Genomic DNA, 14,810 nt, shown 5'->3' with positions numbered 1-14,810 from the left:
CCATGGCTTCCACGGCTTCCGATTGAGTGCAGGAATCTCCTGCAGCCAATCGGAAGCCGTGCCTTGGTTTTAGAACGGTTCCGGGAGTCGAACAGATTAAGTTTGAGAACCAAGGTACCACTGGAACTTCTTTTAAAAGGATGTCATGTCTCAACTGCAGAAGCTCTGCCTGTCTGACCAGAGAGAGGAAGTCATCTCTGGATGTTGATCTTGGAATTCAGTTTTTGAGTTATGGCTGCCTGGTTTTGCTACTAGCAATGGTCCAAAGGCTTTAAAACATGCTGCTGGGATGCTGAAGACTGAGGCATATGCTCTTCCTATCTCCCACTACCCATCTTCAAAGTAAGTGTCACCTATCTGCCCTTGCCCTCTGTGCTACCCTCCTAAAAAAAAAATTATTCTACACACACCACTAATTCATTCATTCTCCCTCAAAGCAGATTTCAGGATGATATATATAACAAATGAAAATCGCGGTATATGAAGACAACAATATCATAACTTAATAATAAACTGCCAATAAGACCAAGCTGCACACTGAAGCACTATATATTTATTTTATTTTATTTATTTATTTATTAGATTTAAATATCACCCTTCATCACAAGATCTCAGGACGGTTCGCAAGATAAAAAATACAATATAAAAGCACAAATATATATATATATGGCACCAGGCAAAAACATTCCTTCGGCTGCTTAACATTCTACAGCCTTTTAAATGTGCCTGTGGAAAGGGTGTGTGTGTGTTGTTTTGTCGTTTTCTTTTTAATTATTTACTTGTTTTTATTCTGTATCTTATTCTGCCCTGAGATCTTATGATGGAAGGGTGGTATATAAATCTAATTAAAAAATTAAAAAATAGTTAAAACAAAAACAACGAAACAATAACCGCCCACCCCAAAGACATTTAAAAGGCTGTAGAATATTATTCAGCCAAAGGCCTGGTTGAAGAGTCATTTGCGAATTGACTTAACTGTCAGGGCTCCTTTACCTTTACCTTTTTTAAAGACATATAATGCAAGCGCCTGACAAACCTCCCTAGGGAGAGCATACACAATATATGTGTAATACATTTAAGTACCTAGAGAAATACAGATGTAAACGGTGTAAGATGTAATGAATGGCAAAACCATGATGTATCAAATGAAGCCTCTTGGGTTCCGTGGTAGTAAAATTATGGACAACAGAGACGAGCAGTGCATAACTATTGCATTACACTGAGACCTCCAGTTATGGGGCGGTATATAAATTCAATAAATAATCATCAACATCAACATCACAATGTGTCTCTGTGAGCTTCCCATGGAACGTGGCTGGCTGCCTATAGAGGAACATAAGGTAAAGGTAAAGGGACCCCTGACCATTAGGTCCAGTCATGGCCGACTCTGGGGTTGCGGCACTCATCTCGCTTTACCGGCCGAGGGAGCTGGCGTACAGCTTCCAGGTCATGTGGCCAGCATGACTAAGCCGCTTCTGGCAAACCAGAGCAGCGCACGGAAACGCCGTTTACCTTCCCGCCGGAGCGGTACCTATTTATCTACTTGCACTTCATGCTTTCGAACTGCTAGGTGGGCAGGAGCAGGGACCGAGCAATGGGAGCTCACCCCGTCGCGGGGATTCGAACTGCCAACCTTCCGATCGGCAAGCCCTAGGCTCTGTGGTTTAACCCACAGTGCCAACCACATCCCTATAGAGGGAGATGGTTGCATGCAATATTGTACTAAGTTGAATGTTCTGCTGCGCAATACAACTCCCTCCCTCTCCCCTCCTCCTCTGCGCCTCCTAAATCTATTCTGGTTGGCTCCCTCAACCCTCCAGTGCAGATTTGAGGACAGAGTGCAGGATATGTGAGGAGGGGAGAGGAGAGATGGGGGAATTCCTGTTGCACTAGCACTAATCCTTGCACCACCCCAGCTACTGAGCTGCGCACTGCCCTTAGTATTTAACCAGGTGGGCTATTTTGTTCTGATGCAACAAGGAAGTTATTGCGTGTTTTGAAAGCAGCTGGTAAAAAGGTGAGAGTCAAAACACAGAGATTTAAAACGGGAGTCAGCAAACTTTTTCAGCAGGGGGCCGGTCCACTGTCCCTCAGACCTTGTGGGGGGCTGGACTATATGAGGGGGGTGAACGAATTCCTATGCCCCACAAATAACCCAGAGATGCATTTTAAATAAAAGGACACATTCTACTCAGTTAAAAACACGCTGATTCCCGGACCGTCTGAGGGCCGGATTTAGAAGGCGACTGGGCCGGATCCAGCCCCCGGGTCTTAGTTTGCCTACTGATGATTTAAAGGCAACACTCCCACCCTCCCAAAAACCCTTGAGGATAACTAGAAAGTTTTTCTGACACAATGGGAGGGGGGTGGGAAGAGGGGAGGGAGGAAAGTGTGAGCTAGAACCAAATTATGAACATGTGGGTGGCAGAAAAAGAACAAAACGTTTCAAAACAAACCACCACCACCTCTTGTGCAAAATAACAACAAAAACAGGAGGGGGAAGTCTCTCCCTAAGGAGGCCCCTCCTTCCCCAGAAATTTCCCAGGCCTTACGGAGAGGCTTTGTCCATTATTTGACAAGCCTTGATCTAAGATCAGAAGGATGGTTACAATCGAAGAAGAAACAAAGAACACACACACACACAAATGCACACACCCGGAGTGAACTCGCTTCAAGGTTAAATAATTCCTCCCACTTGCCACAGATGAGAAGCAAAAATTATTGCCTATAGCATATCTCACTACAATTAATGTGCTTGCTACCCTAAAATCATTCCTTGGAGGAGCAAAAGAGGTCAAATACGGTTCAGTAAATCCAGATATATTTTTTTAAGAAGGTGAAGTAGATCAGTAAGATTTCTACAACTGCCACGTTATCACTGGCAAGGAAGGCTTTTTGTTTGCAAAAAAATAGACCAGGCCTAGTGATTTATTGTCAGCCACCCAAGCCATTTCATTAATTTTAAGAAGCTAGAAAATTAACACGACAGCATCATAAATAGATCAGAGGCACAACCAAAGCTTGTTTGTTATTGTTAAATAATGAAACAACCTGCTCGATTCAATTTAAAAAAAAGAGAGAGAGATAAGCCGCCACCGAGGTCTACTCTCATTCAAGCAAAAATTATTCCGATTAAGCTGTGATGCTGGAAGGAATGAGGATTCATTCATCCGCTCTGGAATGACCAACCTGTGGTTAAGCCACACACTTACAGGATTATTTCCAGCCAAGAGAGAGATTTTTCCACTATTTGTCCATAGTCCCCCTCCACCATCCGAGGCCTGACCTCTAAACCCTCATCTGCTAATGCATGGGTAGGCAAACTAAGACCCAGGGGCCGGATCCGGCCCAATCACCTTCTCATGGACAGTCCAGGAATCAGTGTGTTTTTACATGAGTAGAATGTGTCCTTTTAATTAAAATGCATCCCTGGGTTATTTGTGGGGCATAAGAATTTGTTCATTTATTATTATTATTTTCAAAATATAGTCCGGACCCCCACACCGTCTGAGGGACACTGGACCGGCCCCCTGCTGAAAAAGTCTGCTGACCCCTGTGCTAATGGAAACTTAGGAAGGGAAGGGAATGCAGGTCACAGTCAAGAGGAGCTGTCCTCCCTGGTCATTGAGGGATCCAGGGAGCCAAAGCAATCCTGTAAATGTACAATGAACAAGAAATAAATAGATTTGGTGGCTTAAGTCTTTGCTGGACAGATTAATAGCACTGAAATTTAAAGAAAGGTGCACTTATTTAGTTCTCATATGGTATGCAAGGTGCTGGACAGAAAACCAATACAACACACCCTGTTTTCAAGGCCTGGTGGTGATGTCACCATGATTATAGGCTGGTAGGTATGAACTTCAGGGGGCTGATATACTACTCAGTTCAAGAACCAGACAAGCACTGCAGAGCCTATTTGTTTCCTCAGGTTTTAATTGAGCAACTTCCAACCTGCCCAGCAAACCCTGCAAACTCTTCCCTCCAACTCCACTTATCAGTGGGGTCCCAATGACAAGCAAGGGAGGTCTGCCCCAGGGTGGGTTGCTCACCCATTAATGCAGAAGGTTTTGCTGTTGTCCTGCAGAAGGAACAGTGTCGTCTGCTCTATCAGCTTCTTGAAAAGGGAGGTGTGTGGAAAGGAACAAATACGGGATGCAACACCTTTGACGACCTTCTTTTCAGTTGCTGCTAAAGCTATGGTTTTCCCAGTAGTGATGTATGGAAGTGAGAGCTGGACCATAAAGAAGGCTGATTGCCGAAGAATTGATGCTTTTGAATTATGGTGCTGGAGGAGACTCTTGAGAGTCCCATGGACCGCAAGAAGATCAAACCTATCCATTCTTAAGGAAATCAGCCCTGAGTGCTCACTGGAAGGACAGATCGCAAAGCTGGGGCTCCAATACTTTGGCCACCTCATGAGAAGAGAAGACTCCCTGGAAAAGACCCTGATGTTGGGAAAGATGGAGGGCACAAGGAGAAGGGGATGACAGAGGACGAGATGGTTGGACAGTGTTCTCGAAGCTACAAACATGAGTCTGACCAAACTGCGGGAGGCAGTGGAAGACAGGAGTGCCTGGCGTGCTCTGGTCCAGGGGGTCACGAAGAGTCGGACACGACTAAACGACTAAACAACAACAAAATTTCTTCTTTATAACCTCAATTCTCAGACAGCTGACCCTTCTCAGAAATATTTTATAACTTGATCAGAAAGATACGGCAAGGTACATTATTAAATAGCAAAAGGAAACAGAAGCAAGAGATCCCCTGTCACAATAACCACCTTATCAGCCTTATCTATTCATCATGATATAGATGCAACTGCTGTCCACATTTTAAAACCACAGATAAGAGACTGGGAGCAGACTCTCTCACCTTTTCCTCCTCCCTACCTTTGTCAGTATTTAATGACAGTGCAGCATTATTTCTCCACCGCTAAAGATGACTAAAACTAACCAGAGCTGGCTTTCAACTAGAAATCATGGCAGGGCTGGGGGGGAGAGAGAGATTTGAAGCTGATCTGCAAGTCTGAATCCAGGTTCAAAGGTACGCTACACAGAGCTCCTTGAAAGAAGATAGGGATAAAAGTATAATTAACTAGGTATAAACGGTAATCCCTGATGTTATAAATGAACAAACAATGAAGCTGGTCTACCCCTCCAAAGCTCCAAGGAGAAATTTCAGCCAAATTCTGAAAGACTTTTGGGGGGTGAAAGGGGCCACATCTATTGCGGGTTTTGCCGCCATCTTTCCCTCTCCCGCTTCAACTGTGGTGGTTATCCTGGCAGCCACTATCCTCCCCCCAAAATGACGCTACATCAGGGATGGGGAACGTTTGCCGTCCCCCCCCCCCAGGTTGCTAGACTACAACTCCCATCATTTCCTGACCACCTGCCATGCTGGATGGAGCTGGTGCAAACTGGAGTCCAACAACATTTAGAGGGACGTAGGTTCTCCATCCCTAGGCTACGTGATGTCATAACAATGCGTTGCTCTAAGCCAGGCATAGGCAAACTCGGCCCTCCAGATGTTTTGGGACTACAACTCCCATCATCCCTGACGACTGGTCCTGTTAGATAGGGATGATGGGAGTTGTAGTCCCAAAACATCTGGAGGGCTGAGTTTGCCTATGCCTGCTCTAAACATCTTCGGAACAAAAATACCACAGCCACTGCCACTATCAATAAGGATCCCTGTCTTTCTCCTCATGTCACTTCCTCAAGATGAATTGCTGAAATAGCCTGAAAATTCAGGAGCCCTTTTGGGAGGGTCCAGATTTTAACGATCTTGTGCTTTTTGTTGTTGCTGGTGGTGGTGGTGGTGTTAACAAGAGTCCAATGAGACTCCCACATACAAATTCATTCAGGTATCTAAACAAAGCATTTCCCAACCTGGTGTCTTGGACTACAGCTCCCATGAGCCCCAGTCAGCATTGCTAATTATCAGGGATGATGGGAGCTGTAGCCCAAAATATCTGGAGGGCACCAGGTTGGGGAAGGCTGATCTGAAACCCCTATTTCATTTTGCCTCCCTTCCTGCATTGCACAGATGAAGCATGGTCATTCTTGTAAACACACCAAGGCCATCTGCAAGTTCCCTTTCCTGAAGTTATACATTGCTGAAGCTTCTTCTCTCTGCCTGCTATATTACAGTCTTGTCCTTCACCAATTTAAAAGCAAACTTAGCCAAAAGAACAAAGATATTCTATCCCCGAGGATTATCAACAGTTCAAAATAAACCTAAGCAGTGCCAGCCCTGAAAACAGCAGGCTGTGCGCTACGTGTGCATGGATGTGCATATGTGCATACTCTGGTACTGCTGTCAGTGTGTTTGCACCGTAACAACCTTCCCACTATCTCACGCCTCCCAGTAAGCACCAATGTGACCCGTCGGAGGTCAGATGAGTGATGGTGCCTTACCACGTTTTCCTCTACTGATCACTTTAAGAAATAATATTCGACACTCAAACCCAGTGCAACATTTAGCTGTGTGTCAACCACACCAAGTGCTTCTACGGGGCCAGTCCTAACATTAGGCAGACTGAGGCAGCCACTTAGAATCATAGAATTGTAGAATTGGAAGGGACCCCAAGAGACTCATTGCAGGGGGTGTCATGAAAGAGCCATAAATTTATAGTTACTTAATTTATTGTTTGGAGAAGGAACTGGCAACCCACTCTAGTATTTTGCCATGAACACTCCATGGACAAAAGGAGAAGCTATGAGAAGAAATTCTGGTTCATGGGGTCACAGAGAGTTGAGCACTGTGTGCGGTGGTCAGCTCAGCGGGATCCCACCTTCATCGCCAGTGAAATATACTTACGAGTCGAGAGTGGATTTCATGCTCTTTATTCAGCTCATAGTGGTGATGGAATGGAAGTTTCCCCTGAATGTCTGCCTTATATACATTATTTACACAATGGGCCCCACGTGATTGGCTAATTCCAGGATTCTCCTGTAGGCCAATCAGGTTGTGGATTCCCTTCCACCTGGAGCTGGATTGGGTGGCTCCTGTGGACCAATCAGACTGCTGCATTCTGGATCCTATTTTTCTAGGACCAATCAGACTGCTGCCTTTTGGATCCTATTCAACTCAGTACACAACAATGACTGAACGACAAGTGATGAATTTATTGTTACTGGTATTTTTACTGCTGAGGAGGTGGAAAATTTTCTGCCTTGGGTGTCAAAATGACTTGATGAACGCTGAATACTAAGCACCTTGGCTTGGGTAAGGTGCCATTTCCTGTCCCACCTTAGAATCATAGAATTGTAGAGCTGGAATGAACCCTGAGGATCATAGCTGTCAACCGTCCCTTATTTGGCAGGAAAGTCCCTTATCACAGCGCTGTGTCCCTCTGCTGTCCCTTATTGATGATGTCCCTTCAATTTCCCGGGTTTCAAAGGAAGCAGCTCCTCTCCCTCCCTCCCTGCCGGCCAACTGTGTTGCTTGGCTGCTTTGCTCACCCAATAAGGAGTCTAAGAACGACTGGGGGGTGGAGCTTGCATGCCTTGTGCCGATCAAATTGGCCGCGGTGCCTGGGGACTCGCCTTTGCTCAGCGCTTCCCAGCGGAGAGGTGACGGTGATCTAACCTTTGCCAGGTTGCTGCGCTGTGGGAACCACCCGCTTGAGGCTTCGTTTGGCTGCTGGCTGGGCTTTTTCCCTTGGCTCGGAGGGGCTCAGAAGTTGAACATACCTGTGCTGGGAAAATCCCTTATTTTGGCTGCTGATCCCTTATTTTTGAGGCTGCTGGTCCCTTATTTTCAAATCTGTTAAGTTGACAGCTATGCTGAGGATTCTAGCCCAACCCCCTACAATGCAGCTGTCCCATATAGGATCGAACCTGTAACCTTGGGCTTATCAGCACCATACTCGAACCAACTGAGCTATCCAACCTCTGCCAGCAAAATGTTGTGGGCCAGCCCTGGTGCCTTGAATAATTTTACAATAGGTGCAGGCGCTCTTGCTGATTTCTTCACAAAAATAACCTAATGAAATAGCTAGAATCTGGAGAGAGGTGACAGAAATATCTGTGCAACCCCCCCCCCCCCACTCTTAAGTATTTACTTTTTGCTGAAATAATGGATGCTAAAGGTTGCAATCAAAGTCTAAAGCGTAAACAGTAAAACTTCAATAAAATGGGGAAAGCAAAACAAGCTTTGCATGATAACATTTCCCATTCTGCTTTTCCGTTGAAACATTAAGCTTTCAAAAGGATGTTGTAGTCACATTTTCCAGCAGCAGTTATTAGAAATATGCACATGTTTAGAACTAGGTCAACCTCTACAGTTATTTTACCAGCAGAGAGAAACTGTTTAGACATCACTCTAATGCTCTTAGCTTCAGCAAACCGGGGCAGAGCAGTTTTGAAATTAAACAATATAGGGAGAGAAAAAATAGCAACTCAGTAGAAATGTCTCCAGCACTGAGATATAAAAGAGGAGGGTTTAACGCTATTTTAGAAATTCACACTTCTGAAGAACTCCAGAAGTTTCTGTTCAGTCTTGGTTCACTTTTCCTCTCCTATCATCTTTGTTGAAGGGATTAGCCTACAGCAATCGGAGGATGCAGAAACCAGAATTCAAAATAAATATTTGCTGACAGATCAGCAGTACACTCCACTTGCCTCTTTTATTTGGAGGGGGCACAAAGGGAAGGGGGGCGGCGGGAGTATTGTCACATCTTAAAACATAAATGCCAAAGAGATCGCCTTCACAAGCGTTGGTTTAGAGGGGAAATCCAAAAAAAACCCCTGTACAAATGACTGGTTAATCTTGCCTCCAGCTTAAGGCTCAGGGAGAGTTACCATTTTATAAAACCATATCCAGGTTTTTTTATATAAAAAAAAAACCATTGCAAAATATGCATTCAAATCCAACAGCTTTAAAATCTTAACCCCAAGACCTAATGAGAATTAGCCCTCCATCAAATGATCATGCAACATCTTATGAAACTCTGCTTGGGATTAAGACTTCCGCAGGCCACCCAGAACTTCTGTCTGCATGCCTTCCCTCTCTGAACACAGTAGAGGGAATAGTCAAACAACTACTCTGCTCTTTTAAGAGATTAGGAGGGGCAGGAATGGGAGATTTTATTTATTTAAAGCATTTTTTTTACTCCACTCTTTGGCCAAAACGTCTCCCAGAGAGGATTACAAGTCAATTTATTTTAAGGTTCCCACCTTCAGGTTTGGAATTCAAAAGACACAACACAAAAGGAAAGGGGGTGGGGAGGGAAGAGGAAAACAATGAAACCCAGCCACCAATTCTTAAAAGTTACGGTTCTTATCGCGACCAGCTAGGGTGCAAACCGTTCCGAGAGTGAAAGACTCTAACAGAGCTCCTGCTTCCTATTATCTTCCTTTGCTGCAGCCTGATTGGATGGCTGCTGTCAGGTGACAGCTGAGGGAAGGAGAAGCCTGATGGAGATGGTTTTTCAGTAGAGCCAGTGGAAGAGCCCTGCATCCCTTCTCTCCCTCTGCTGCAGCATTTGGGGCCCTGGTCTTAAGGGACCACAAGTGTCATCTAGTCCAACCCCCTGCAATACAGGAGTCTTTCTGACCAACATGGGGCTTGAACCCGCAACCTTGAGATTAAGAGTCTTACACTCTACTGACTGAGCTAAAGCCAGTCTGGGCCTGATTAGTGCTTGCGAATCCCATGTATGCTGCCTTGGGTCCCATTATGGAAGTAAGGTGGGACAGGAGAATAAGGAAACAAAAATAAATAACTATATAAAGTGCAGGTAGCCAGGGAAATATATGTATTTGCTACCTCAACTTTAAGGAGATCAGAATCACAAACGGAGGCAGACAGCTTGAGGGAGACACACCCCATGACCGTAAACAGAAAACCCATCAACTTATATGTCATATGTTGCATGAGACAGGCAACATTATTATTATTATTATTATTATTATTATTATTATTAATCAGCTGCCCTTCGACCTAAGGTCCCACAGAGTATCACAACAATTTAAAACACATTAAAACAGAGTGATTATTATTACTTGCAAACACAAGGTCTTAATTGCATGCATCTCAAATGCCAAAGGCCAGAGTAAAGAGACATGTCTTCGGCAGTCAAGGAAATCAGAACAATGAAAGTGACAGACAAACGTCTGTGAGGAGGGAGCTTCGCAACCCTGAATTGTAGATACTCAGACACTGGAACGAATGTCGTCCTCACAACACACCACTAGGAATTTCGCAGACCGCAAGCCATGCCCATCTCTAATAAGTGGACAACAGGAAAAAGGACATAGGCTGCTCTGTTCCTTCCAATCAAGGTCCCTTCACTGGCCCTCATCTCCCACTTACCGCAGCAAAGAGGACTCATTTTGCTTTTCTGGAAATAGGAGGGTGAGATGGGTGATGAAAAGACAGAAGAGGAAAATCCCTCCTGAACCACCTTTGGCACCTGCAAAACTGTTGAGGCATGCACACCCGGTCCCAGGTTGCGATTAATATACAATTTGTGTGTTGAAAATCGCCCTGGGATCTTCAGGTGAAGGGCAGTGTACAAATTCAATGAATAATATTAAGAGTGATTTGGCAACCTGTAGCTCTCACCTGGAAGAAGCCACACACGTTCTCCATCAGCTTGGGAAGATTTCTCTTCAGTTTGCAAGATGTTTACGCATAGGTACAATCTCCCAGAGATATTTATAGGAACACAGAAGACTGGCACACAATGTTCTCTTTCACAATCGTACATTTTTGGACCAGGTACTAGGAAGGCAGGGAGCAGGAAACTATAAACACCCTGAAGTTAATTCTTCCTTTACAATCAGAGCCCAGTAAAAATTAGAGACAGATACACAAGGAATGCTTAGCATGTGATCTCATGCTCCAGGAAAACACAGAAGGCCTTACCTTATAGACTTGCCCATAGGTGCCATTGCCAACGAGTTCAACGAGTTCAAAGATGCCTGCAGGATCCTAAAGAGAAATAAACAAAGGCATTTCAGACGGTCAGTAGCATAGTGTCTGCAAATAAAAACTTTGTTAAATTCGGCCAGTATGCATTTTCCAGGGGCGCTTTTACAGAGTGCTGGGAGACAGGGGACAGAGAATGAGTTCAGAAGGGTGGGGGGCAAGCGTCGTAGTATGGGTCAAAATCCCTTCTCTTGCGTATCTTTCAAAAGTGCAAAAAACAAAATATAAAGCATTTTAAGAACATACGTTGATTCTTGCTTTGTATGCCATAACAAACCAAAATGAGGTGCTCTAGGAGAAGCCATGTACAACTAAACTACTAGCAAAGTTGCCTCACTTTCTAACTTGCACCAGAAGTGATGGGAAAATCTTCAGTTTCTCATTTTTCCCAATCTTAAATTCAGTTCTCCACATTTCCACGGAAGTTAGCAAATTTTATTTTTAAGAAGCCCTTATGAAAATTCATTTGCATATTGGAGTTCATTTTTGAATTATCAAACACAGATTTGCTGAATATTCACATTTTTGCAAACCAATTTCCCCTAATTAATGAATTTTCACACTCTTTATTCCAGCACGTACTCTTTTTTTACACATTATTACTTCGCACAGCGAAATTTGGAGAAGTGCAGATTTTGAAGGACGACTCTTCTTTCATCCACGTGTTGTTTTGAAAACTGCAAATTAGCATCCCTAGGCACCATTGAAATTCCACTCATAAACTCTTAAAGGTAAAGGTACAGGGACCCCTGACCATTAGGTCCAGTCGTGGCCGACTCTGGGGTTGCGGCGCTCATCTCGCTTTATTGGCCAAGGGAGCCGGCGTACAGCTTCCGGGTCATGTGGCCAGCATGACTAAGTCGCTTCTGGCGAACCAGAGCAGCACATGGAAACACCGTTTACCTTCCCGCCGGAGTGGTACCTGTTTATCTACTTGCACTTGGACGTGCTTTCGAACTGCTAGGTTGGCAGGAGCAGGGACCCAGCAACAGGAGCTCACCCGGTCACAGGGATTCGAACCGCCAACCTTCTGATCGGCAAGTCCTAGGCTCTGTGGTTTAACCCACAGTGCCACCGGTGTCCCTCATTAACTCTTAGGCAGGGTCATATCAGTGCCCGCAAAGCACTACTACCACGTGACCCTATCAAAAACATTCATCAAGAATGCCACCCACATTAAGCTCACCCAAAATAGTGAGCCCACTGGAGAAAAGGATAGGTGAGAGCTTAAATCAGATTAGGTTTTGCTCGTACTGAGGGTCACTGTCCAGCAGACATGTTCTGAGTGTGGAACTGGGGTGGGGTGGGCCTGGTCATTCTGGCCAGTGACCTTGTGATATTATGAGCTTTTCCCCAATGTAGATACAATCAGCATTGCTTGTTTCAAACTATTTGCTTCCTAAGTTAACTCCACTCGGCTCTGTTTTAAGCCCAGCCTTGTCAGAATTGCATCTGTGGGCGGAATTTTTTGCCTCACAGCTATGGGAGAACAGATGACCTTTCGTTGCTACCACGACCACAGTTCTATCTTGATATGCTTCTCATGGCCTTGCCACCCACTAACCATGTCTCCCAAGCATTTGTGACCTCAGGTAGGATCTACCTGGAAGAGAGATACGCAACCTTCAGCCCTAAGGCCTAATTTTATGCAAGCAGTTTGGAGCAAAAGGAATCTGTTAAAAATCAAGAACAAGGGCCTACGTTCGAACAGAGGCAAGAAATGGCCAGGTCACTAAGTACTGGGGGGAGGTGCAGTTGGTAAAGCTGCCATATCCTCGGTCTATAATCCTGGTTCAACATTCACTGGCTGACGTTTGCAAGCTCCAAGGAATGATTTCTACCTAAAAAACAAGAAACCCCAACTCACTGACAGTGGAACTACGTGAGCTGTGAAAGATTTAGGGGACATGTTTTGCTGGGACACAAACTCAGTTTACATGGAGCATTGGCTGAGATTCATGACTGCCCCCCACATAAATTAGGAACCTTATAAAAGGAGTGAAAATAACGCAAATCAGGATCTACAAGTAAATCTGTAGGTGATTTGCAGCACACCAGCAAGACTGCCAGACTCCCGTTTAATAATAGCAACTCCAAAAAGCCCTCCCCTCAAAAGCAGTGCTCCATTAGAGCAGAAGACAGTGTTCTGCTTTGTTCTCTCTCTCTCTCTCTCTCTCTCTCTCTCTCTCTCTCTCTCTCTCTCTCTCTGTGTGTGTGTGTGTGTGTGTGTGCATGCATGCTTTGTGCCTTCTTGGGTTCTTGTAAAGTCCTGCAAGCTCAGTCCAGAACAAGGCAGACTATGCTGAATATTTTTTTCTTCTGTTATGAAGCGAAGACTTCAGAGCTTCCAGCGCAAAAAAATAAAATAAAAAGGTAGCTCTTGACATCTGCTCACCCCTTCCTTAGGATGCAGCCAACATCCCCTTGTGCTTGGGCACTGCGGAGGACGTTCGGTCATAGGTGGAGATGTCATTTCGCAGGGGAGCTACACTTTCTTTATTGAGATCACCAATAAATCCCTGCTAAGCTTCTAAGGAACCCCAACGCTTCTCCAGAGCACAGTTTCAAAGTCATTTTGCTTAGGGGGTAGGTGGGGGAAACAAAGGAGAGCCTTTTTTCGTCTTAATGTTCAAGGGGAGAATGGAAGGCTTCATTCTTATGTTGCACAAGATCAGAAATGTTTTATGCACGGGGCCATGCCAAGGCAAACTTGCATGCCAGCTGCCGCCACCAGCACCACACATTGCAGCAAGGGATACCAGAACCGATATTTTTAATGGTGCCTTTCATGTCGCTGTGGGCTAGAGAGAGAGCTTCCCAGGATGCGATTGGGCTGAAATGCCCAGCCATGAAGCCATTAAAGGCCTCTCAGCTGGGGAGATGCCACAGGGCGAGGGGAATGCGGAGCACAGCTGGGCCAGCAACATTCAAACAGAAGCACACAGCTCAAAATGGACAAAGACGTGGGATGTTTCTATAACCTGAAAGGCATTTTGTGCCATTAGAGCAGCAGGCTCCTATTGGCAGAGAGAAGGAGCAGGGAACAAAGTGGAAAAGAAAAGGGAAAGGGGGAAAACCAGGAGCTATTGTCAAGCTGCGGCTCATGCAGTTGCATGAAACAAAGTTTTTTTTGGGGGGGGGGATATACCGTACATGTGCGTGTTTTTGAAAAGAACATTGCTGCAAAACAATGTGTTGTTGTTGTTGTTTTTTAGTTGCTGATCATTAAAACTCAAGAGCGGGAAAATAGCAACAAGCCTTTCAGAAACGAGGCTGAAACTACACTGGTTCAAGTACCACTGGGAAGGATATGGGAACTAGAATGACTCTCATTCTAAATAGGATGCTGTTGCTAAGAGTCAATCCACATTGCTCTGGTGTAGCAGCCCTGATGGAGGGCTTTGCTGGTTTAGTTGGGGCAGATTAGCACATAGGGGAGAGAGGTAGGTGTGCACTTGTGTGCATGGTGTGTATTCCACACTGCGAGCATGGAAGCATCTGGGCACGGAAGCACTAAAACAGTATGCATTCCATTTTTCCCCGCGGAATATGCATAGAGTTGGGGCGCTGGACTCAAGAGTTCAGTATCTCCAGTTCAAGCAAGTACATGTCAATGCTTCTGTCTTAAGGGCATGCCCAGACAATCTGCTACATGCATCCACCACACACAGCGAGGTGCACAATCCATACCACAGATATTGATCTGTGTCCTCCCCACCTCCTGCTCCCCAACCCTTCTCCATTGAAAGAAGAAGAAGATTGCAACATTCCCAAGCCCTCCCAGGCAGCTTCATAGCTGAGCACAGATTTGAACCTAAGGACACCGATCAAAACCTGATAACACCGATCGCTGCTGCACATGCACCCTTTTAAAA

General features: G+C 45.1%; 1 protein-coding gene across 8 annotated transcripts in view; it reads right to left on the bottom strand.

The window, feature by feature from the left end:
- TNIK (TRAF2 and NCK interacting kinase) overlaps nt 1–14,810 on the bottom strand; it is a 291,700-nt gene that overhangs the window by 233,903 nt on the left and 42,987 nt on the right. For all 8 annotated transcript variants that reach the window (XR_014547950.1, XM_083613076.1, XM_083613082.1 and 5 more), the window contains exon 2: nt 10,873–10,938. Coding sequence is in view for 7 of the 8 variants with exons in the window: in XM_083613076.1 (XP_083469202.1) it covers nt 10,873–10,938 (66 nt within the window). In the remaining variant the exon portion in view is untranslated. The remainder of the gene's footprint in view (nt 1–10,872; nt 10,939–14,810) is intronic.

The sequence above is a fragment of the Podarcis filfolensis genome (assembly GCF_964270895.1).
Source record: "Podarcis filfolensis genome assembly, chromosome: 5".
NCBI lineage: Eukaryota > Metazoa > Chordata > Lepidosauria > Squamata > Lacertidae > Podarcis > Podarcis filfolensis.
Note: the sequence above shows the minus strand (reverse complement) of the source record. Positions and strands in the feature narration are given on the sequence as shown.